This window comes from Zootoca vivipara, chromosome 13 (assembly GCF_965207765.1).
Source record: "Zootoca vivipara chromosome 13, rZooViv2.hap1.1, whole genome shotgun sequence".
In the NCBI taxonomy this organism is placed as follows: Eukaryota; Metazoa; Chordata; class Lepidosauria; order Squamata; family Lacertidae; genus Zootoca; species Zootoca vivipara.
Window position 1 is genome coordinate 38338229 of NC_142596.1, and position 25363 is coordinate 38363591.

Here is a 25363-nt window from a genome sequence, read left to right on the forward strand (position 1 = left end):
CATGAATTTGCTTAATCTCCCTTTAAAGCCATCCAAGCTGGGGGCCACCCCTCCATCATGCAGGAATGAATTCTGTAGTTTAATGATATGCCATGTGTACCTCCTTTATCTGTCTCAAACCTTCCGACATTCAGCTTCATTGAATGGCTCTGAGTTGTAGCATTATATGAGAGAGGAAGGAGAAACCTCTCCGTACTAGGGATGTAAGAAGACACTGTTTTCTGTTCCGCTCCGTATTTGTCACCAGCAGAACTGTTTCCATTCTGCTGCAGTTTGTTTCCCACCCAGAGCTATGTCATCCATCTCACTGTCTGCTGCTGCACAATTCTGTGACTCAAGTTATTTGTGGAAGTAATTACAATAATTTGCCTTGTTATTCCACCCCATTCAATTCAATTCAAAGGAAACACAATGCAAATGGGGAGCAAACAATCACATTATCATTTGCAGGCTGAAAGCAACAACAGTGAATGCCAATAGTATTTGGTGAGTTGATTTCCATTCTGGTACATGGGTTGGAGGGTGGGACGCAGGTGGCGCTTTGGGTTAAACCACAGAGCCTAGGGCTTGGCAATGAAAAGGTTGGTGGTTCGAATCCCCACGATGGGGTGAGCTCCTGTTGCTCGGTCCCAGCTCCTGCCAACCTAGCAGTTCGAAAGCACGTCAAGTGCAAGTAGATAAATAGGTACTGCTCCGGCGGGAAGGTAAACGACATTTCCGTGCACTGCTCTGGTTCTCCAGAAGCGGCTTTGTCATGCTGGCCGCATGACCTGCAGCGGGATGAGTGCTGCAACCCCAAAGTTGTCCACAACTGGACCTAATGGTCAGGGGTCCCTTTACCTTTACATGGGCTGAATAAGGGAACACCTGCACAAGAAGAGCCTGCTGGATGAGGCCAAGAGCTCATCTAGTCCAGCATCCAGTGGTCTAATAGATGCCCGTGGAAAACCCACAAGCAGGATTTGAGCATGAGAGCACTCTGCCCTCCTGTAGTTTCTAGCAGCTGGTATTCAGAAGCCATCATGGCTAGTGGCCACCAATAGCCCTCTTTTCCATGCATTTGTATAATCATCTTTTAAAGTCATCCAAGTTGGATCCCTGCCTCCTGTGGGAGCGAGTTCCACAGTTTAACTATGTGAATAAGTCATTTCTTTTATTTCCTCTCCCACTTCTGTTTTTGCTTGAATTCTCCCTACGCACTTTCTCGGCACCATAATTTCACACACCTCTATCATTTCCCCTCTTGCTTGCCTTTTTCTCCAAACTCAAAATTCCGCAAACACGGCTGGGGGTCACACAGCCTCTGCCTATCGCTGAAGAGTTTGGATCGAGCCCGATCGACTCCTTGCTGCCAAAGAGAGACCTCGTAATTGGTCTCGTTCTGCTGATTCAGGAATGTAAGAACTTTCCCTGCCAGTTCAGCGTCTGCACCAGGCGGCTTGGGAGGCAAGTTGTGACATTCAAAAGGTGAAGAAATATCCATGCTGAAGTCGGCTGAAATGGAAGTGTTAAAGTGGGGGTTGGAGTGCCGTTGTTGTTGTTTCCCTCCCCACCACAAAGAAGAGGAAAACCATCATGAATTAATTGCATCATTCCCAATAACATCCGGTGACCAGACAACCACAGTGTGGAGAGAATATGGCCATTAAGGCATCAAGCTTGGAAGTATTAATTAAACTCAGCATCTTATTTATCCAGCAGCAGCTAGCTCCCTTCTAAAGCCCAGGAGAAGCTTGGAGAACAGACAATGAATGACACTCCGAGTCCTAAGGGGAAATGACTTCTGCTACTTGGCAAGCCTCTTCCTGATGTCGAGCTCAGTGCCGAGAGCATTAAATGAGCATCGTTTACATGCCTGGGAAGGAAGGGCAGGCACACTACCTAAGGGTGGGAAGTGGGTTAAGAAGGGTAAGCAAGCATAAATGTTGGCTGAAAATAAATCCATCTGTTATTCTCAAATATGAGGCATTGATGTTGCCTTTAGGATGCATTAGATTTCTTTCTCTCTCTCTCTCTCCCTCTCTCTCTCTCTCTCTCCTGGAAAAATGTTCTTAGTTGGACACTTCTTAGTTGGAGGGATGGGGGAGAAATTTGATCCAGTTCACATTTTCAAGGCAAGCCTAGCTAATTTGCCCTTTCTCAAATGATTTGTGAAACAAAGCACACCCATCCCCTGGAATCTGCACTTCTCTGAATTTTGCAACCCAGCTCTCCAGCCAAGTACAGTGTACTAAAATGCATGTATACTAGTGCATAGCATGCATAAAATGTTTGGTTCGTAGAATCATAGAATCGTAGAGTTGGAAGGGATCCCAGGGGGTCACCTGGTCCAACCCCCCTGCAACGCAGGAATCTCAGCTAAAGCATCCATGACAGGTGGCCATCCAACCTCTGCTTAAATACCTCCAAGGAAGGAGAGCCCACCACCTCCCAAAGGAGTCCATTCCACTGTCTAGCACAGGCATAGGCAACCTTGGCTCTCCAGATGTTTTGGAACTACAACTCCCATGATTCCTAGCTAACAGGGCCAGTGGTCAGGGATCGTGGGAGTTGTAGTTCCAAAACATCTGGAGAGTCAAGGTTGCCTATGCCTGGTCTAGCAGCTCTTACTGTCACAAAGGTTGTGCTCTGCCTCCACAGTTGGAAGCAGCAATGCTTCTGAATACCAGCTGCTGGAAACCACAGGAGGGGGGAGTGTTCTTGTGGTCAAATCCTGGCTGGGGGTTTCCCACAGGCATCTGGTTGGCTACTGTGAGAACAGGATGCTGGAGTAGATGGCCGATTGGCCTGATCCAGCAGGCTCTCCTTACGTTCTTAAGTTGCCTATGTCATTGGTTTCCTCCATTGCCAGGATCTATGCTGATCAGTGCTGGATTTACGTATATGCTAAACAAGCTATAGTTTAGGGGCCCACTCTCTTGGGGGCCCCCAAAAAATTAAAGGGGAAAAAACCAGATGTACATTTCCAAAATATAAGATAAAAACCAAATAAAATAAAACCTACATACAGCAACAGTGTTTTGTTTTTGTGCAGGCTCCTATTTGTTATGTGCAAATGGCTTTAGATACCCATTAGGTCCATAAATTACTATATAGCATATATTCAACAACAAAAAAACAGCTGCAATTTGTTGTTGGCAAAGGACAGTTGGACATATAAAGGGCCCCATTACCTTCAATAGCTTAACAATGGTCTGCTCATTCAAAATGAATGCAGATTATTACAAGAGTTAACTTAAAAGGTAAAGGTAAAGGGACCCCTGACCATTAGGTCCAGTCGTGACCGACTCTGGGGTTGCGCGCTTGTCTCACATTATGGGCCGAGGGAGCCGGCGTATAGCTTCCAGGTCATGTGGCCAGCATGAGTAAGCCGCTTCTGGCGAACCGGAGCAGCACATGGAAACGCCGTTTACCTTCCCGCTGTAGCAGTTCCTATTTATCTACTTGCATTTTGACGTGCTTTCAAACTGCTAGGTTGGCAGGAGCAGGGACCAAGCAACGGGAGCTCACCCCATCACAAGGATTCGAACCGCCGACCTTCTGATCAGCAAGCCCTAGGCTCAGTGGTTTAACCCACAGCGCTACCTGGGTCCCAAGAGTTAACTTAAAGGAGTGCTAAGGTACTAAAGGACAGACTTGTGCAGAGATTCTCCAGAGGATAACTAAGTTCATTAAATGTGCTCTGATTTTTCTCCATTCCATGGGTAGGGAGAGTTCATCCGCTCGTGCCAACTGGGTCAACTCCAGTAGACTTGACTCTGCTTGTCAAAGTTGGTATCCGTGGGATACGTTGGAAGAGCAAACAGGAATAATAAAACACAGGAGCCCAAATCAAAACACACACATGATACAAGTGTTAAAATGACATGAGCAAAGTAATTGGTTGTATATGCAAATGATCTTGCTGGTGGCGGTGGGCAATGCCAAGAGCTCCTTCTAATTAAGGAAGGCTTTTAACAGTAATTTAGTTAGCAAAGTGTGGCTGGAATTGTTAAGAGGCGTTCTGAGTGAAATGCTGGTCAGGTTACTGATGGCAGAGGAGGTATATTTTGTGAGAGGTGTCTTGAATATTAAAACTTGCTTTGCATTCAGAAATCAGTTTTAAGAAGGATCTTAGAAATACACAAAGGCTGCAATTGAAGCCCCTTTGAACCAGTTGTTTGTTGTTGTTGTTTTTGGAGTTTTTTAAGAGTTGAATGAACACATTCTTCCACTTGATTCTACCAGCTCAGCCAGCCTCCTGCTGACCGGTAAACATTGGTGGTATTCCTGCCAATGAAGCCTTGCAGAAAACCTTGAAACTTCCAAGGGTGAGGGTGGGGTTGGGGTTGGGCTCATTGAATCCTTGTACATTTTCTGGGACTCAATTGGGGTGGGGAATCTGCAATGCAAGTGCCATATTCTGCAGCCCAGCAATGTGCTTGCTTATATTTTGCCCTTGGTACCGGTACACTAGGTATACTTTCTTATCAAGGAAGAACTGTTTTGCGATTATATCCTGGGCAGTTTGTCATTCCAGGAAAAGACAAGGCTGTGCTATTTCTAGAAATGCGAATGGGCAGGTGAGAGCAAGCAGAAAACAACAAAAGATAATGTTTCTGGGTCAGTAGATGGTAGGGAACATTAATCATCTTGCATGTGGGGAAAGATCGTGTGGGACCAAAATAAACAGAGAGATCTTGACCAGTTCAACTGAGATAAACTGAGATGCGCCTGTGTTAATGGTGCCTGGAAGCAAGCAGCCCAGCCTGTTACAGAGTCACTCTGCATTGCTCCAATTCATTATTTGGGCATGAATTTGATCTATGAAATAGGAAGCTCTGTTTTGCCACCACTGACCATAATGGGATTGGAGTACATTGACAAATTAATTCAACATAATTAAGAGTTAAACCTATCTGTCAACAGGAAAGATCCTGCACTTCTCCATCCCCTCCCCTCCCCTCTCCTGTACATAGAATCGTGGAATAGTAGAGTTGGAATAGATACCAAAGGACATGTAGTCCAACCCCCTGAAATGCGGGAATCACAGCTAAAGAATCCATGACAGGTGGCCATCCAACCTCTGTTTAAAAAGCTCAAATAAAGGAGCATGCAGCACCTTCCAAGGTAATCTGTTTCACCGTCGAACAACTCTTACAGCCCTCACTCCTGCTGAGCTGTAGATGTTTCCCTGATCAGCTTTATTTCATTCCTTAGGAAATAAGAGGGAGGTTGTGTGTTCAACGTTTTGAGAAAATGGAGGTGACAGAGCTAATCAGAAGCTTAGAGACTCCAGGATCATGCCTAGTTAACAGTGCAACTCGGGAGCATGAGAGTCTGCCCCAAAACTCCCTAACCCCACTTTGTTCGGGGTCCACACAGAGCAATGCACACCCTTAGGATCTCATCATCCTTTTCCATAGTGCTGCTAGGTTGGAGGCATTGTGGGATGGGAAAACTGTCAATTTTGCTTTCTCTTAGTTTCTCGTTTTCCAAGTTTTGTTTGCCACATCCCCTTTGAAAAAAACAAAAAAACAAAAACAAATCCTGGTTAAAAAAAACAGCAGCATTTTTTGTGTTCATTTCTTCTAATATGCAATTTGTTGTATGCAATTTTGCTTCATATACACATATATGCAGCTTATACACGCTACTGGGTGGGAGAACTGCATTGCAAAATTCAAAGAAGCGCAAATTTCAAAGGATGGCTATCTTTTGATCCATGTATTATTTCAGAAAGTGAAAATTAGGATGCTTCAGTTATAAATGCAAACTGGATCAAATGACTCCCCCGCCCCAGTTCTCAGATCTATGGGTCCCAATCTCAAAGCTGATTCATCTTCGTATTGGGATAGTTTTCCAGGGCAAACATACAGTAATTACCGTTTCCGAAGGAGAGAGAGAGCTTCAAAACCCTTTTAAACGTGCTAAAAACTCACCTTTTGCCGGGTCCTTTTAATTCATCTGTGCCATGTTTACAAGCCTGAATCATATTTTAGCAGATGCTGGATAAAGCAAGGAAGCCTGACTGCATACATTAGGAAGTTTATGAATGCCTAGCCTAGTAGTTCCTAGGCAATTGTTAAATACTAATGTAGGCTTTTTCCTCCTGGATCTTTCCTTCCACAGATTGAACTTCAAGTGGTGTTTCTGCTCCTTTGATCCCTTTAATCTGTGTTTTGCTGTTTTATAACACGATTCACTTAGAAATACCATCACCATGCCAGTCCCATTATTATCAAGCAAAGCCAAGAAAGGATCTGAGTGTGTTTATTACTTATGCAATGGCTACCTTGTTGAAACGGATAAAGCAAAACACAGTAGGACAAATCTCTAGAGATGTGGCACAAAGTTACAACTGTCAACATTCAAGACAACAGAAATATGGGGAAACAGGTTGTATTCATTAAAATATAACAACTTGAGGATTTGCAAATCAGCCTAATTCAGCCAATGTAACCAAGTCAGGTATGCGTCTGCTGGGATAGCTCAATTAGGTAGTGCATGAGATTCTTAATCTCAGGGTCGTGGGTTTGAGCCCCATCTTGGGCAAAAGATTCCTGCATCACAGGGGGTTGGACTAGATGACCCTCATGGTCCCTTCCCACTCTACAATTCCATGATTCTATGTCTGGGCAGGCAAGTTGTAATAAATGGGGCATAACCGACCCCACTCATCACCTGAGCAAGTTTACTGCTGCCACAAACTGTGCCCACACAGCAAGTGTGCCACAAAACTGTGCCCCCACAAAAGGGGGAATGGCATTGTAATCACTCACAGATTATCACAACATTGCTCTTGATGTACAACCAAGTGTTTTAGTACGCTTCTAAAGAACTGCTGAAAGAACTATTTTAGCTGTTGATAACTGGGCAAGCTCCTGCCTCGGCCTTTAGGAACTCAAGTAAAGAACAAAAATAAAAGTTTACTTAAAGGGGGGGGAACCAAAGGCCTTTGATAGTGTTGTCGTATTCCAAGACTAGACAAATTTCCTTTCCTGGTGACAAATCTTTAATGATAGGGGTAAAAGGTCTACAGATGATGGATCAAGTAATTTATTCATTTGGACGGTGGGGTTTATCAGATGGGAAAATTCCTATGAGTGCAGTTAAGAATTTGACTTGGCGACTGGAGCTCCAGGATAGTGGGGAAATAGCTTGATTTCCTCATTCATCCCAGCTCAGTTCTGCAATTTGGAAGCCCGTTATGCTCTTGATTAAATCTTAGGAAGTACAATGATGCACAAATGCCTTTCTTAAGCCTCCTACCCATGGGCCTCTTGTGTTATACCCTGCTGTCTCCTTCCCTCAAACTTTTCTGGTAGCAGTAGCAGTGAGGACTATCTCCTCCATTGAGTCAGGGGCCCTAACAAAGGAGCATCTCAGCTACCAGGAACCCTGGGACTCAGGTGCCCTGGGAAATTACACATCCCAGTGTTCCTTGTTGAGTTCTGCATACCCAGGAGGTCATCTTACTTTCCAAGTTGGAGAATGATTTCATGGGGCCATAACACTCAATATACAATGCACTCAAGATGCAGAAGCCCGTATCTGAACTGCTAGAGTTGCAAACAACTGTGTTTTACCCACTGAAATTAGTGAACCTAAATTAGTCATGTCTATTAATTTAAATAAAGGTAAAGGGACCCCTGACCATTAGGTCCAGTCGTGACCGACTCTGGGACTGCGCGCTCATCTCGCATTATTGGCCGAGGGAGCCGGTGTATAGCTTCCAGGTCATGTGGCCAGCATGACAAAGCCACTTCTGGCAAACCAGAGCAGCACATGGAAACGCCGTTTACCTTCCCGCTGTAGCGGTTCCTATTTATCTACTTGCATTTTGACGTGCTTTCGAACTGCTAGGTTGGCAGGAATTATAGGCCTACTCTAAACATGGGGTAGGACACAGATGGCGCTGTGAGTTAAACCACAGAGCCTAGGGCTTGCGGATCAGAAGGTTGGTGGTTTGAATTCCTGCGGCGGGGTGAGCTCCCATTGCTCAGTCCCAGCTCCTGCCAACCTAGCAGTTCGAAAGCATGTCAAAGTGCAAGTAGATAAATAGGTACCACTACAGCGGGAAGGTAAATGGCTCTGGTTCACCAGAAGCAGCTTTGTCATGCTGGCCACATGACCTGGAAGCTGTACGTCGGCTACCTCGGCCAATAACGCGAGATGTGTGCTGCAACCCCAGAGTCGGTCATGACTGGACCTAATGGTCAGGGGTCCCTTTACCTTTAAACATGGGATATAAACCATAGTGTGCTGTGTTTTTCACACTGGAGTTCACACTGAAGGGCTGCAGCTCAGCAAGAGAGCATCTGCTTTGCATGCAGAATGTCCTGGGATCAGTCTCTAGCATTTCCAGGTAAGGCTGGAGAGCCACTGCCGGTCAATGTAGACAATACTGAGCAAGATTGAACAGTGTTGTGACACAGTCTAAGGCCATGTGTTCCTACTATAGGACAATTTAAAAGCTATGCATTTCATGTGGAGGAGAATAATCTGCAGGGTGTCTCCTCTTCCTCCTCCACAGTGTTCCTTTCTTTTTCCAAAGCAGGAAGGCAAAATGTGTGAGATCTGTCTGGCGCTAAGTACCTGAGAGAGGAAATAACGCTTTTAATAACAAGTGAAAGAGTGATCCCTTATGATGCTGGAAATGTCCACTTACAGTGAGAAATGTGTATTACTAAAAAGGTTTCATATTGTTCCAGTCCAAGCATGATGCCCCAGAAAAAAAGTGCTCTTGAACCAGGAAATGGAAGATGGTGTAACTTTGCCACATTAGGAATGTCCCCAACAATGCTACATAAAAGGAACTGTGGAAAATTCAGATGGCAGCTCGCAACTACCCGTTGCTGACTGGTGCGTTGCCTCTGCCTCTTGCTACCACCAGCCAATCAGCCCACTGGAGTCAACTGGTGTAGAAGAGGACCCAACCAGGAGTGGCCATCCTTTGTGGGCCAGTGGTCCCGTTGAGATTTTTCTTTTAAGTCATGTGTGTCAGTCACAAAATGGCTACTATGGGGGCATGGCGTGGTGCAAGATGGCTTCAAGAGCAGAAAAAGAGACAGGACCACAAAATGGTGTGAGTGTGCCGCTTCCCACATCAAATGCTCACTCACAGAGAGAAGCTCATTGCACCTCTTCTGTATTCGTAGCAGGTGGGAGGGCGTGTGTCCAGTCCTAGCATCCAATGAAATGAGCCCATGTTTACCAGGAGGTGTTGCGTGTAGGAGAGGCAAAGCATCTGAGGAGGAAATTCAAACGATCTCTTCTCTTGTCCATTGCAGATTTTTTGAGTCAATGCTTACAGAGACATTTTGCAGTCCCATAGAAGGAACCAAGCAAGCACAGCGGTGCCCAGGGGCACCATTCTGGCAACCCTTGCTAATAGAGACGTGCTGTCAAGAGTTCACTCGAACCAGGAACCAACTCTGTTCTGGATTCCTCTCAACTTTTATGCCTATACCATTCTAGAGCTTAAGCTCAAGCCAGTCCTCGGAGTCTTTAACGGAATGTGGATCGAGTACTAAATGAAAGCGACAAACTCTGCTGAGCAGCGGTACACGCAAGATCCCTTTCACTGATTTCCCAGGGAGTCGAACTGATAAATCATGTCTGACAAGAGCCATTTTAGCATCTAGACAAGATCTACTGAACTTACAAAAAAGACTCCCCCTGCCCTCAGCCGCCTGTGGTACATTACACTGAACTTAGCCAAGGACAAATGCCTGAGGTCCACACTCATGCTGAATTAGGCCCTGGGCTTGCAGGGGGGGAGGGGAGCTTACATATATTTAATTTTCTAAACTCATGACTTCCTCCCCTTCCTCCTGTGCCATGCAGCATAAGACAGAATCATTCCCCTATATCTTCCTGCAGTTATCTAACCAAACTTATTATAAGCCTACCCATTTGCTCCATGCCACGGATATGTACATCTTTCGACTTGAGCTGTAATGCGCACAAACAAACAAAGCAGTGCGCTCTGTGTTTCAAATTAACAATTACCCATTTCCATGGCAGGCTCTTCACATTGTATTCCGTGCTAGCCTCGCAGATCCGTATTTTATGAAATGTAAATTAATTATATTTTACATTAAACGGTTTGTGGAAAGTGGTTAAATACAAACTCAGGACTAATTAATCAGCACTGGTAGATTACAGAGGCTGAGTAATTCATGTAGGAAATCAACGAGATGTACAATTGCTGTCTTCAGGGGCCTTACAGTGCCTGCTGGGAGTTCAGACTTCTGCGTATCAACTGTTCTGCCTGGACAGGCTGAGGAGACTTCTTTAGCACAGGTGGTGAGAGCCAAATCCAGGCCTCCAGGCCTACCTGCCCCCTGGAACTAAGCCCAGGCCATGCCCCTCACTGGCTCTGCTTCAGCACCCTAAATATTGTTTTGCATGGCTTGAATGTGTCCATCAATCCTGACAATGCTCCCCTGGATGGAGGGCAGCGAGGAATGTGTGATTGAGCATAGAAAACGGTCTGATGCACAAAGGTGAAATTTACATTTACCCACACTTAGAGCTCAAAGGAATCAAAGAAGCAAGCTCGTTCAATCCTCCCTGCCCACTGCAGGAATCTTGAAACTGTAGCAGATGGCTGTCCACCAGGCTCTTCTTATCTCCTGCAAATGAACCTGTCGGTTTCAGTTTCTCTCCATTTCACTCTTTCCCTAGTCTTCAGGTCAGTTCTCCTGAAGTTTTCACATCAGTATGCAATAACAATTTTAAAAGAAGTCCTCATAATAATAAAGCATTTGATTGTGAACTTCTATTCTTTGTTTCCAGTTTCACCTAAAAGACACACTTTTGCAAAGGGGGAAATTCCCTTACATGATGTATTTTTGTATGGCATGTTGACTAATATATGCATTGATAGGCACACTTTACACCAGTTTTATGCATTTTTGTACACATCACTTGGCTGGAGACCTGCTCTGCAAAAGTGGGGATTTTGAAGGATGGCTGGTTTTTCAGTTTGTGTAGTATTTCAGAGAACTGGGTAGATCCACCTTCTAATATGAATGTGTCAGAGGTTCTTGCGACTACTCTAGAGTAACGACGCTCCGCATGCTTGTCTTTAAGCAGTTTTTATTTAGTGCAGGCTATTTACAGTGAGCTGGGTATGTACAACATGTCTGCTCAGTCCGATGCAGAATCCGGCACTGAACCGCCCCTTGACTTCCTCCCACATAAGAGTCTTGGGACAGCAAACCTCCTTCCCCTCCTTCTCCTGCGTAATTCCGGAACCGGAGGAAAGGGTCTACGCTCCATGTTTTCCTTCTCCCCCCCTTTCCCCCTCTCTCTCTTCCTCCCTCCTGTGTAGCAGGGGCTCCCCCGTGCTGCCAGAGCCCTGGCCCTCTCTCCCCACTTCCTGACTGCTTTCCTCAGCGTCCTCGCTGCCATTGCTGCTTGGGGAGGAACTGCTTCTGATGAGGGGGGAAGGTTCTCTATACTTCCCCTTACAGAATGGAACTGAATTTCTCCTTCATCTCTACCTGCAAAGGAGGGCCAGAAGTAGCCAGGGTGGTGCTACAACACTGGCACTGCAATGTGGGGATGGGGAAGGACACTGCAGAGGCCAGATTACACTTACCAAATTGGCTCTGTTATTTCTCCTCATAAATTCCAGGCCTGCCCTCTGGAGCAACAAAGACTTTGATGCTTCTCAATGAATCCAGTCCAAGCATCCAGCTGGAGAGGCAGTGTTCAAATCCCCACACAGCCATGAAACTCACTGAATGACCTTGGACTAGTTACCAACTCTCAGCCTGCTTCACAGGGCTATTGTGAGAATAATCTGGATTTTGGGGTAAGCCATGTATGTCCCCTTAATCTCCTTTGGATGGCAGTGGGGATACAAATGCAATAATAAATAAAGTAGATGAATAACAATTATCCAGTGCAAGAAAGTGAAATACGGTAGTCTGCTGTTAGAACCACTTGCATAGACTATTGCTTGTGTTGCAGCGTGTACAGCCATTGGGTTATCCTATCTTCCCAAATTGGAAGATTAAACCAGTTTTAAGAACATGGATGCTCATTTCAGAAACTTTTGGGGAACATTGTCCAATGTGAAGATCATCCACTGGACTCCTTCCACATTTGGTCCATGAAGAGAATCACTGATATCATACCCTAACCGGCAGCGGCCAAAGGAATTGACTTCCCCGTGCAGCTGCTACCTAGCTAAGAGCAAAACAATACTATTGACATGCAGAGGAGTATCATGGCATGGGAAAATAAAGTGTCCTGTACCAACAGCCATTTCTTATTTCTCTTGTTTAGGAAGCATGACAGCCACCGGGTGATGATTCCACTGATATCGAGCAGCAATCATTAGGAACTGAGGGGGAAATTACTAAAGGCATCATTCTGAGGGCTGCTTTAGGTGTAATGAGTTTTCAGCTCAGCTCAAGAAAATCCTTCCACATGGAAACAGGCAAGTACTGAGCTGGGGTGGGGGGCTTTTTACAGCCCATGGGCCACATTCCCTTCTAGACAGCCTTCAGGGGGCCACATGCCCATAGTAGGCAGGGTCAGATGCAATAGTGGGTGGAGCAAGTAATGTAAATTTTGCCTTTGTGCAGCAGGCTTATTTCTAGACACACCTCCCTATACTCCATCCAAAGAAGGAAGAGGCCAAGGAGTTGTTTTTTTCCCAGCCAGGCAAAAACTCTTGAGTGCAAAGCAGGACGAATAAGAGAAGGGCCCACCTTTCTGGTCAAGACCCACTCATGGCCAGAACCTGCACTGGATGAGATGTCTCCAAAGGAGGACCACCCTATTGCCATCCCAGTGTGAAGAAGGACAAAGTAGAGACAAAGCACCTTGCCAAATTACCCACCTCCACAACCCTGGAAGATGTCGTATCCAAGAAGTCTGTAGACCAGGTGTGGGGAAATGTTTGCCCCTCCAGATGTTGCTGAACTACAACTCTCATCATCCCTGGCCATTGTCATCCTTCCTGGAGCTGATGGGAGATGTAGTTCAGCCACATCTGGCGTTTCCCACAACTGCTGTAGACTCAGGGGACCTGTGGCTCCCTGACTAACTCCAGATCTTTATAATCATCTCTGTGATGCCAGGATCAGAAACAACAGTGAATCTTAAACCCAGATCAGAAGTTGCTGCGTACATATGGCAGAATGTGGCCACACATCTCTAAGCTGCTGAGCAATTCAGCATAGTATCCCCCAGGATGCAGCCCTGCTGAAGCTACCAGGAAGCTCTTCACATGCAGCCTGGCAGTCGATAGTTCAGCACCACATTCCGATCATCCCCTAATTGTATGTGCTAGTTCTGACTCCTTGGATGGACAACTCCACTGAGGCTTCAGCATGCGGGAGACCGTTGCCTCAGGAGAGCGAGGATCATTCTCAGGGATGACTCACAGCCTGGCCAGCACCTTTTTAATCTCCTGCCCTCGAGCAGGAGATATAGAAGCATGATAAGCCGCACCAACAGGTTAAAGAACAGTTTCTACCCATGGGCCGTGAGGCTGCTGAATGGAAGACAGCAACATTGCAGCTGACGTTCGGCGTTGGTGGTCGTATGACAGCACACAGAGTGTAACAAGGACTGAGAGATTGGCGGGGGGGGGCTATAATAGTACAATGACAATAAAGCATTTCTATTTCCTGCTGGACAGCTCCTCATCCTTGCTCCAAATTTGAGAAATCCAAATCTTTTGAAGCAACCCACTAGGGAAATTGAAAAGCCAGCCTTTGTCTTTATCGTGGGTTTCCCGCAATGCATTAGAGAGGTGGCCATTTCACGTAAGGTGAGTCAGGGCTTGAGGACATGGGAAATTAGATGTGCTCAGTCATTAACTCAGCAGGGTGAGGCCAGCAGGCAAAACACAAATCCTAATACAGCCTTCCTGTCACCGAATAGGGGACATGGGAGCGTGGAGGCATTTTTCACTAATCAGGCAGGTAGGTTGAAATGTTCCCTGGTAGGCAGTGCTGCTCTCATATTTCAGATTGTTTTGTTTGTTTGTTTTGAGGCTGCCCATTTCAGCCGGAGGCAGATTTGCCGTGGCTACCCCAAAAGAAAAGCGGGAGGGAATGTTTGCTGAGGTTTACTTGCAAAGATGCAATCAGAGATACAGGGCACAGCTTTTCATTCATTTCATCAGCTGGATGGGAAAGCCATATATATTTGGGAATTCTTTGCATGCCATGGATGCCATACAAAGTGCGTATCGAATGGAAGGGTGTGCATAGCATTTGTGTGTCGAGGCTTCCCAGAAAATTACCTTAAATAACTCACAACTGACAACAGAATTATGGTTTGGTTTTTGGCAAATAATTTAGGGCCACAACTTTATTAATTACACAATTTTAATCCGAGTGTTGGCTTAGGCTTTTGGTTATTCACTCGTCCTTCCTAAAGAAGGACTATCCCCATCTGTCCATCTAGGACAGGACTCAATCAGCTGTCCCCTTAGGACAGGACTCACCTCCTCTGCCCCACGTGGCAGGACTCACATCAGCTGTCACCATAGGACAGGACTCACCACTGTCCGCTTGGACAGTTCCTGCTCCGACTTCCGAATGGAAGTCAAGTAAACATACCTGGGAGTGAGGAGGTGGCTGCGCCCAGTCATTCCCTCATCACCTTCACCAAGAATGTTCCTCAAGGCTCTTGCTCTTAAAAATTGGGCCCACCATTCCCGCCAATGGCGGGATGGTAAGCACAAGAGTGTAAGCCCCGAGATTCCTTTAACGGAATACTTCTATATGGAGCAAACGGAGGTGAGGGTAGGCATCCGTGTGCCACCCCCTCTACCAACCGATTAACCAACCAAAAGCCTAACCGCCAACCTAACAAGTTGTGACAATTTGCTAGCGCAGTAGGCGAAAACCAAGAGGCAAAGCCAATCAGCCAATTGGAAAAATTCCTACTGACCCCTGAATACAGGCGGCCCCGAAGGCAATAGCAATGTCGTGCTAACCTGCAAGAAAGAAAGGGCGGGTGGGAGGGGTTCAAACGCCAGGCAAAAATGTGACTAGAAAATGGTGGACGCAGCTTTAAGAGGGGCCCCAACAACCAATCAGATCCCAGGGATTTGCATACGCACGCCCCCCATTACTCAGCATGAGCTGTGGCCTTACACAAACCAAACCCTAAGCTAAATTTCTTAACAGCCCTACCACAATCCGCTTTATATTGTATGATATAAAGCGCTTTGTAAGCATACAAGAGTCCTCCTGGATCAGGGCAAAGGCCCTGCTGGTTCAACAACCGGTCTCACAGTGTCCAAGCAGATGCCAATGGGAGGCCTTCAATCAGGACCTGAGTGCAGTAACATCTGCCCCACTTGGCAGTCAGAGGCATATATACACCTTTAGACCAGAGGTGGGGAAACTCAGACCCAGGAGCAGAAAGTCGTCCGTCCCCCCGTCCCCTGTCTTCTCCATCTGGCCCTGAAGATTTCCCCAGACCCCACCCCTTACTGGCCCTCTTTGCCCCCCAAATGTTTAGCCTTGTTTTTGAACCCTGCTCATGGCTATTGGTTGCCTAGATAGAGGGGTGGTGAATAGAACCCAGAACTCAGCTTACTGTGCAAAGGTAAAATTGGCGTGTGTTGTTCTGCCCCTTTTTGCCTCAAGCTCCAACCACCACTGGCATGGGGCCCTAAAATATTTGCCAAAAGGAGAACGCGGCCCCCAAGCAGAAAACTTGAATGCCCGACTTCTGGTTGAAGCCAGTTAGGAATCTGTAATGCAGGGTTACAACTGCTCCAGCCAATGATCTCAGTGATTGAGCTGGGGGAATAAGAGCTCAGCCAGTCCTCCAGGTATCATGGACCCAAATGGCCCAGGGCTTTGCATATTAACATAAACCTGTGTGCCAATTCTGTGGCAGTCAATTAATAATAGTTATTTAATAACAGCGATAATGGCCATGATGATGATGATGATGATGATGGGAAGGAGAAGAACAAAAATGAAGACCAAAGCCTAATGTTTGAAAAACAGGTATCTGATCCTTTTGGTGTTATACATCTTCATAGAATCATAGAATCGTAGAGTTGGAAGAGACCACAAGGGTCATCCAGTCCAACCCCCTGCCAAGCAGGGAAGAGGTTCTATCTGGAAGAGGTGTTTTCAAATGGATAAGTAGGGAGATAAGGAACAAGGAGGCAGAAGGAAGGAAAAGGAGTAAGAAGGGATGCTGATACGTTTTGTGTCTTTACAAAACAAGGGGTCCAAGTCCCATGTTACAGCAGTTGTTCTTTTGGGACAATGTGGCAGTAATCAAGGCACCCATATGCCATTAGCTGTGTACAAGACAGTCCCTCAAATATATCTCACTCATTCTGAAAATGCTAGTTCTGCTACCTAGTCTTGGCATATGAGACACAGCAATATCTCCTAGGCCATTAAACTAGTTGTGTAAGTTGCTCCAGATATGCACAACTGTCTGAGATGTTCTGAGAACTCTGTATCATCAAAACCTGCAATGGGGTTCAGGGAGCGGTTCTACCTGAAGCACGCAGCAGTGAAAGTTCTTGTCGAAGCACTTGCAAACCACAAGTGGAAAACTTAACAATAAATAGCAGCCCTTGCAGCTGTTACGTGCAGCAAATCAAAGGAAAGCTGAAAACATCACAAGGATTGCAACTCAAGAGAAGCTCAAGAAAAACGCTGCACTTTTCCCAGGCTTCCCCTGAGGTTCTGCAAGCGCTGTCCAATCCTTTCCAAAATCCAACCCATAATAGACAATTACTTTGGTGGATAGTATCTTTTGGTAGCGCATGACACAATCAAGCTATATTGCTGACAAGTTATGGGAGTGTGCACTTGTGGAAGGAAAGACTATTACTCTGGTGTGACATGACATTCTTATCAGCTCTGAACATTAAAGAGATATTTACAGGCACATAGTAAAACAAATTCTGCAGTGTATCCTTATTGCATTCAAATGTCAATTATGCAAGCACATGAGAGAAACCCTGTTAGATCAGACACTCCACTGGTTGCCCTAGGCAACTGCAGAAAGAAAGGGATGCAGGCACTAGCCTCATCCATTAGCCGCGTGACTAAAGGGTACTTGTTGTGTGCATGTAGGCCTGCAAGTTTGGGGTTCTTTGCTGCCTGCAAGCTGCCTTGGAGTCATTTGAATGAAAGGTGGTTCAAGAATGTTTAAAATAAACAAACACTATCAAATCCTGGAGGCTCTACATGACAGTCAGGACTGTAAACCATACCTAAAGGCAGACCTGTTTAGGGAAGTTTAGAGCCAGGTGGCACTGTGGGTTAAACCACTGAGCCTAGGGCTTTCTGATCAGAAGGCCAGCGGTTCGAATCCCTGTGACGGGGTGAGCTCCCATTGCTTGGTCCCTGCTCCTGCCAACCTAGCAGTTCGAAAGCACGTCAAAATGCAAGTAGATAAATAGGAACCGCTACAGCAGGAAGGTAAACGACGTTTCCATGTGCTGCTCTGGTTCACCAGAAGTGGCTTTGTCATGCTGGCCACATGACCTGGAAGCTATACGCCGGCTCCCTCGGCAATAATGCGAGATAAGCAACCCCAGACCTTTAGGGAAGTTTTAAATCTGTGATATTTGATGTATTGTAATGTTTGTTGGAAGCCGCCCAGAGTGGCAGGGGAAGCCCAGCCAGATGGGCGGGGTATAAATTATTATTATTATTATTATTATTATTATTATTATTATTATTATTATTATTATATAAACCACTTGACAGATTTCTCATCTATGAATTTTGACTAAAGGCATCTAAGCAAGTGACCATCACTACATTGGAAGTAGACTTCTACCAAGTCAGACCATTGGCACATCTAGCTTAGTGCAGCCTACTCTGATTGGCAGCAACTCTGTCTAAGCCCACTCTGAAGATACCAAGGACTGAACTTGGGTTTTGCCTGCAAGGGAGATTAGCGGTATCTATAAAACTGAGCTACAGTAGCACATTCCTTACACTGATTATGCATTCTGTGTGATGGCGCAATGTTGCATTTTGGGGTTGTGACTTTCTTTGGTCTGTCCCAAAAGAATTTCATAAACTAAGCCCCATCCTCTCTTAATTTGCTTAAAGGCATCTGAGCTGGTGGTCATTGTTAGATCTTGTGGCAGTGAATTCCATAAACTGATTATGCACTGTGTGATTATGCAGTGGTGTGTTTATGAGATTATGTGTTGTGACTTCCTTTGAACTGCCCTGAATCTGCCACCAGTCACTTTCATAGCCTGACCCTGAATATGATGAGAGAGGGGGGAAAACTTATCTTTCTACTTCCTTCACACCACCCATAATTTATCCATTTCAACCATGTCTTCCCTTACTCACCATCTTCCTTTCTGCAAATATATTTTATTGCACTTTCCTGACATAACAATAAACTTAATAAGCATAGATTTGTGTACAATGAGTTTGAGTCATAAGCGTCTTAAATGTATCAGAATTTTATGCACTCAGCTTACATAACAGACTTTTCCCTTCAACAATTCCTCCTTTTTGCTGTATTACAATACAGACCTCCCCTCACACACCCCCCCAAAAATATATGGGATTTCAGTGGGTGAAAATTACAGGGGGGTCTCCTTTACGGATGATCTGAAAGGAAACTAGATATCTATAAATTGATCTTCTGTTCCTGCATCCTCTATCTAGTCTACTACAGTGTGTTAACCTCTCAAACAATGCCAGCTGTCACATTCTGTCAAAACCTGAACTGTATATCCTGATCTGGTTTTCTGATCCTGTGAGCTGAGATTGATAAAGAAAGAGAGCCCAGAGTGCTTTGAGGAAGATGGTCCAAATCCCTATGAATTTTGGGTTGCTCTTTTCTTAAGCTTTTTCCAGCTTTCTGGTATCTTTTTTGAGAAGGGAGGGCACTATCAGATTTGTGCATGGTATTCAAAATGTGCCTATAGCACAGATTGGTAGGAAGACTTCACAATACAGTGGTACCTCGGGTTAAGAACTTAATTCGTCCTGGAGGTCCGTTCTTAACCTGAAACTGCTCTTAACCTGAGGCAACACTTTAGCTAATGGGGCCTCCTGCTGCCGCCGCACGATTTTTGTTCTCATCCTGAAGGAAAGTTCTTAATCCGAGGTACTATTTCTGGGTTAGCGGAGTCTGTAACCTGAAGCGTCTGTAACCCGAGGTACCATTGTACTGTGGTAGGTTTGTTCACAGGTAACACAGGTGTTCCCTACAAGTGTACGTACAAGTGTTTGTGTGAAAGTCTACACCTTTTTATGCGCACAGCTCATCTGTCATGTACAAAGGGACATAGCCTGTACACTCACTGAACTTAATGTATGAAAACCCCTCATTTTACTTTCAACCCCCTTCTTAATCAGCCCTAGCCTGGAATTTGCCTTCCTCCGTTCCACAAATAAAGTGGATACTTTCGTTGTTCTATCTAACTGTGATGCCAAATTTCTTTCCTGGTTTGCAAACACATGCTCAGCCCACATCAGTGTATGTATGAATTTAGGGTTCCCACCTTTTTCACCGCTTATTTCCTTAGGTTGAACCTCACTTGCCGTTCTTCTGACAATGCACCCAGTTGGGGGATAGCTTTTGAGAAAGAACTCTGTGCAGACTGAATAATGTTACGCCTGCCACGTTAAACAAAGTCAAAATCACATGCCAATCGTGTATTTTGTTGTACAGTATACTAAATAACTGGAGAATTAAGGAAGTGCCAGAAATACGCAAACAAACAAATGTGGGGATGAAGCTGCAGTCACTTTCCTGGGAGTAAGCCCCCACTGGATTAAATATGACTGACTTTAAAGGAAGAGCATGCTGTAAGGTTGAATTCTATGCCTACTTACCTGGGAGCGAGTCCCACTGGACACAAGGAGGCTTACTTCTGAGTAGGCACGCTTGGGACGAACTGCACTCTTAACATGAATAACATCGCAATATTATAACTGGATTAAGGAACGATGGGAGAAAATCAATTGGTTTAGGATAGATGGAAAGGGGAATAAAAATTATAAGAATAATGAATGGGTTAATGACAGATGCGACTACAATAAGTAGGAGCCTTTTTTCTTTAATTTACAATACATCATTATTTGTGACTTGAGGCTCTTGCGGATTAGCCTTATACCTTCTTTTATTATCATTTACTGTTTTTTAACAGTGATTACTGGAAACAGAATAGATGTGAAGTTTAAAATGTGCCTGTTGACTACTGTAATTATTCACTGGTAAGTCTGGGACGCGGGTGGCACTGTGGGTTAAACTACAGAGCCTAGGGCTTGCTGATCAGAAAGTTGGCTGTTCAAATCCCCATGACGGTGTGAGCTCCCGTTGCTCGGTCCCAGCTCCTGCCAACCTAGCAGTTTGAAAGCACATCACATCAAAGTGCAAGTAGATAAATAGGTACCGCTACAGCAGGAAGGTAAACGGCGTTTCCGTGTGCTGCTCTGGTTCGCCAGAAGCGGCTTTGTCATGCTGGCCACATGACCTGGAAGCTGTACGACGGCTCCCTTGGCCAATAACGCGAGATGAGCACCGCAACCCCAGAGTCAGTCACGACTGGACCTAATGCTCAGGGGTCCCTTTACCTTTACCTTTAAGTCTGGTTTGAGGGAGTGTTCAGATTTGCAAACTAAATAGTTGCATTCCAAAGACCCAATATAAGTTTGCAAAAGAAAATTGGGGATATTTCTGGTTGGAAATGGGGCCCTATAGACTAGAGATGGGTGAGCTTCCCAAAACGTACTCCCTCAAGTAATAATTCCTCCATTATTTGGGGCAGGGAAAAGTGATGAATGAGCAAAGTCAGAGGAGGAGATTTCACCTATGTGGGGTTTTTCCCTCTGACCTGTGATCCTCCATTACCTCTTAGGGAACAGAGGGAAGCCTTATTAGGGTCAAAACAGCAAAACTTCTCCGGTTTGAAATTCGATCTGAGCCAGAGAAGAATTAGGAAGGGGTGGCATTGGCCTCACTTCTACACTGAGATGGACTTCATTAAGCCCCTAAAGGTCACCGTCTTCTTCTTCTTCTTCTTCTTCTTCTTCTTCTTCTTCTTCTTCTTCTTCGTCTTCGTCTTCGTCTTCGTCTTCTTCTTCGTCTTCGTCTTCTTCGTCTTCTTCGTCTTCTTCGTCTTCTTCGTCTTCTTCGTCTTCTTCGTCTTCTTCGTCTTCGTCTTCTTCTCCCAGGCCTGGCTCAGGAGACTTTCCCTAGCATCTCTAAAGAAGGTAAATACTGAAAGCTAAAGATTGAAAGGTCAAGGCAATAAATATATTGTCTGTTTGGATTAAGTTGTCCATAGAATGACACTCTGCCCTTTGCTAGACCCACCATGGACATTTCAGAGACGAAAAGGGCAACACAGAAAGCAAAGCAGGATCCCCTTTGGCTATCAGGATACCAGGAAAACTTTTGCCCTTGTGCATTTGGGGACTTCATATTGTGGTGTACAACACGTGTCATATAGCATAAAGGGTCATCATCATTGGGCATCCTAGGAAGGGGCCCACTGGCAATCAGCAGAACCCTCTGGCCCTCCTGTTCCTTCTTGCTGTCACCACCAGTTTCCTTGCCAAGACTGAGTGAACAAGGAGGGGCAGGAGCGCGAAGAAGTCACAGCAGCCTCCCATCACCTCCCTCTTTCCTTCTAGGCATCCATGGTGACAGTGGTAAGGAGGGGCAGCCACAGGAGGCAACCTACCAAATATTGCCCCCCTCCAAAAAAAACAAACCCTTGCAACCTGATACAGAGCTGATTCTCTCACGCCAATTTGGCAAACAATGGTTTGTATTTATGTGTAGCAGAGTGGGGAACTGAGGGCCACATGCCTTCTGTGCAACATTCCAAGGGCCACATGGCAGTGGAGGGCAGGGCCAAAGTCGATGGGGGGGTTAACAAATGTAAACTCTATCTTTGTGCAGTGGATTAGTTTCAGCACAAACTCACATATTCCAGTCCAGCTAGGCAAAAAACTCAGGAGGTGTGCAATGGGGTCAGTGAAGGGTGTGGCAGAGAGTTTCAGGGGCCATATAGAGAGGATTGGAGGGCCACATTTGGCCCCCAGCCCTGAGGTTCCCCACCTCCGGTGCATGAAAACCAGGTGGTCAGACAATTACATTTCTTGGTCCACTTAAAAATTGGGATTATTTGATTGATTGTATGGTTTAAACCAGGCATCCCAAAACTGCGGCCCTCCAGATGTTTTGGGCTACAACTCCCATGATCCCTAGCTAACAGGACCAGTGGTCGGGGAAGGTGGGAATTGTAGTCCAAAACATCTGGAGGGCCGAAGTTTGGGGATGCCTGGTTTAAACATTTGCCTCCTGCCTTTTTTATCTCAAAGGATGGGCCTCGAAGGGCGTTCAAGGTTGCTGACAAAGTAAATTAGAGTTCTTGGCAAAGTCCAACATGAACCGACTAAACTGCATGTCCTGGACGTACATGTGCAAAGTTTATTGTGATGAATATAGGTCAGAATGGAAACCTCTGCCTTCTGACAATCTCTAGACAATACTGAGCTACAGTACATGCACCAAGGAGCTACATTCAACTACATTATACACATAGGCACATAAAAATCAAAAGGCCTACCTTTGTCATGTTCCTTAATTTCAGTGGGCCTACTTTGAGTAAAACTTAGTCAAATGTCACCCCAGTGGTCAGCCTAAGAATAAGACAGCTTGCTGTGTACCTATTCCTGCATTAAGCAGGAGGTTGAACTAAAAAGGCAGATTTATGGGATGCATTCCAAACTTTTAACCCATCATGCTGGGGGTGGGGCGCTGGATAGGGTGGAAGTCTCCCACTGCCCAGCACAGCTCTGCCAGCCCTTGCCCACAGAAGTGAAATTAGTGTTGCTCCACATGCATGAAACTCCCTGTTCCACCTGCTGAAAGGGCAGGGGGCTGGAAGTCACTGGAAAAACCAGAAGTGGGATTTTCTTCTTTTCTCACCACTTTCATTATTCTATTTTGATGCATTTTCAAATCATGGTTAAGATTCTGTTCAACTTTCAATAACTTTAATATGCTTTCTTTTTCCTCCCCTTTCCATTTTCAGTTGCAGTTCATTTTGACTCCTTGGCAGGTATATTGCAGTGTCAACATATTGCCTTGCTTTGTTTTGTTTCTAGACTATATGCATGCCCCAAAACCACACCTTTCATCGGCTTCCCGATGTATCGGTATGACAATAAAATAAAATAAGGATGCTTTAGAAATTCAGCTTCTGCAAATTCTGGGCCGAAATCACCCAATGCACTGCATTTCCTCTATTTCAGGGAACCACAGGTTCCTGTGGCCTCTTCATCTACCTGTGCATCCCTCTCTTCAATTCATGGCCTAATTAGGCTTGAAAACAGCCTGATATTTGGTTCTGAAGGGAGACTATTTCAAACCTAATTATTGTGGAAGGTAGTGGCTGTTTTTTGGGGGGGGGGTGAGGGTTTCAGCTAGGTAGGGAGATTTTATCATGATGATGATTTTATTTTTATTTTTTTGCAATTTAATAAGGAAAAGGGGATGCAGTTAAAAGTACATGAACATCTGCAAATATCAAGGATTTCAGCAATACAAAATTTATGTGAGTAGCAGCTTCAAACCAAAAGGATTACATCACTGAACAAACCCCCCATCATATGCCTCAAAGAGGCATCCTTAGCAGTACACCTCCAACATCTATCTGTATTCAGCAGTGGCTTCCTACACAAATTCTGTGGAATCCAATATACTCCAAATAATAATTGGATCAATCTCAATTTCAGGTACTAGGAAACGTTCCATATGGATTCTAAAGCAAATTTCCATTGTTTAGGCTGTATAATTCCTTGTTCCACACATCCCTGTTGTACAAGTTCCTGAATTCCCACCAAAATCCATAAAGCATTTATAAACAATGGTTATGGGTTTAGTTTTCTGTAAAAATATAATCCAATAATTCCCCCCCCCCACACACACACAGTTTTTAAGATGCGAATTGCACTTAAAACAGATAAGCCATTGGCACTGCTTGTTTTAAAGGAGGGGAAGGGTTCCAGTACTCACCATGAAGTTGTTAAAGTGAGTGCTAGACTTTCAACCTTTTTTAAAGGGGGGGGCTAGTACTGCATACCCTTGAATACCCCCGGGGGGGAAGCACTGGATAGGAAGGGATAACCCATTGCAGTGTCCTGTGAATCCTGTTTCCACCCAAAATGCCACCGGTGGCAATTAGATCTGCAAAGAGCCTCCTAGCAATATTCACACCTAATGGCTGGGGGCATGAGGAGTGAGAGTCTGGGGTTGTGTGGGTGAGAGGAAAATAGATGATGAATGAATTGCTGTGTATTTTATGTGACAACTAGCGGGACCCGGCCACCCGTTGCTGTGGCCCAGTCAGGACCCCTGTAACTCAGTGGAGGATGGTAAGATACCCCTCCCTCTGTTGTCACCAGGGAGTGTTGGCCCCTCCCCCTTTATCTCCATACCTTGGCCCCCACCCTTGGAAAAGGAACTGTCTGAGTCATGTATTATAGTCATTGGCCAGTAGATGGCGCTGTTTTGAGTTCCTTAAAATTGGCTTTTACCTGCCTCAGGTGTGACATCTGTCTAAGCAAACTGTATAAGATCCTTTGCATATCCGCATGTGATGTTATGTCAAAATTTGAACGCAATCGGTCAAGCGGTTTCGGTGAAAAGTGGAGACACACAAACATGGTCGGTTTACCTTTTTATATATATAGATGGATGAGAGAGAGAGAGAGAGAGAGAGAGAGAGAGAGAGAGAGAGAGAGAAGCCCTCCAGATATAATTAAACTCCCACTCCTATCAGGCCCAGCCAGAATAGCCAATGGGGGGTCAGGGATGATGGGAATAAAAGCCCAACAATATCATTAGAGGGCACCATGTTGGCTACCCCTAATGTGCATGGATGTGCGCAAAAGAGAATGTGGGGGCAGCCTCACTACTTTTTGCATTGTACCTGCACACTTCTGCATTGGCCCCAAATACCACTGGCATGCGGTCCCTTGAAAGCTTCCCAGCTCTGCTTTACTGATTTTGGAACTTTGCCATCTGCTGGATTACAAAATGCAGTAATGTACAAAATAAAAGGCAGGTTTCCATTCAAGGCAAATGTAAAAAGTTGTACTGCTTCTATCTCTGTCCACACAGAAAACCATGCTTGTGTAGATGCAAGGACATACACACCCAACCACACACTGAAAACTGAACATGCATTATTCCCATCTCAACTGGCTAAACCAGTTTGGCATGGAAGGGAGTAATACTGCTACCAGTGTCCAGGGATTTAGAGCAAGCTAGGCTTTCAAATACAAAGAAATATTTCTTTGAGGGCAGCGGGTGGGGGAGCGAAGGGAAGGGAAAAGAAAGGGTTGTGTGGTGAGAGAGGTGTTGTGAT

General features: G+C 45.3%; 1 protein-coding gene across 1 annotated transcript in view; it reads right to left on the reverse strand.

The window, feature by feature from the left end:
• Positions 1–1231: 1231 nt before the first annotated feature.
• LOC118092961 (protein shisa-9) overlaps positions 1232–25363 on the reverse strand; it is a 39433-nt gene continuing 15301 nt past the window's right edge. Inside the window, exon 3 of the mRNA XM_088657266.1 lies at positions 1232–1494. Within this exon, the coding sequence (XP_088513392.1) occupies positions 1232–1494 (263 nt within the window). The remainder of the gene's footprint in view (positions 1495–25363) is intronic.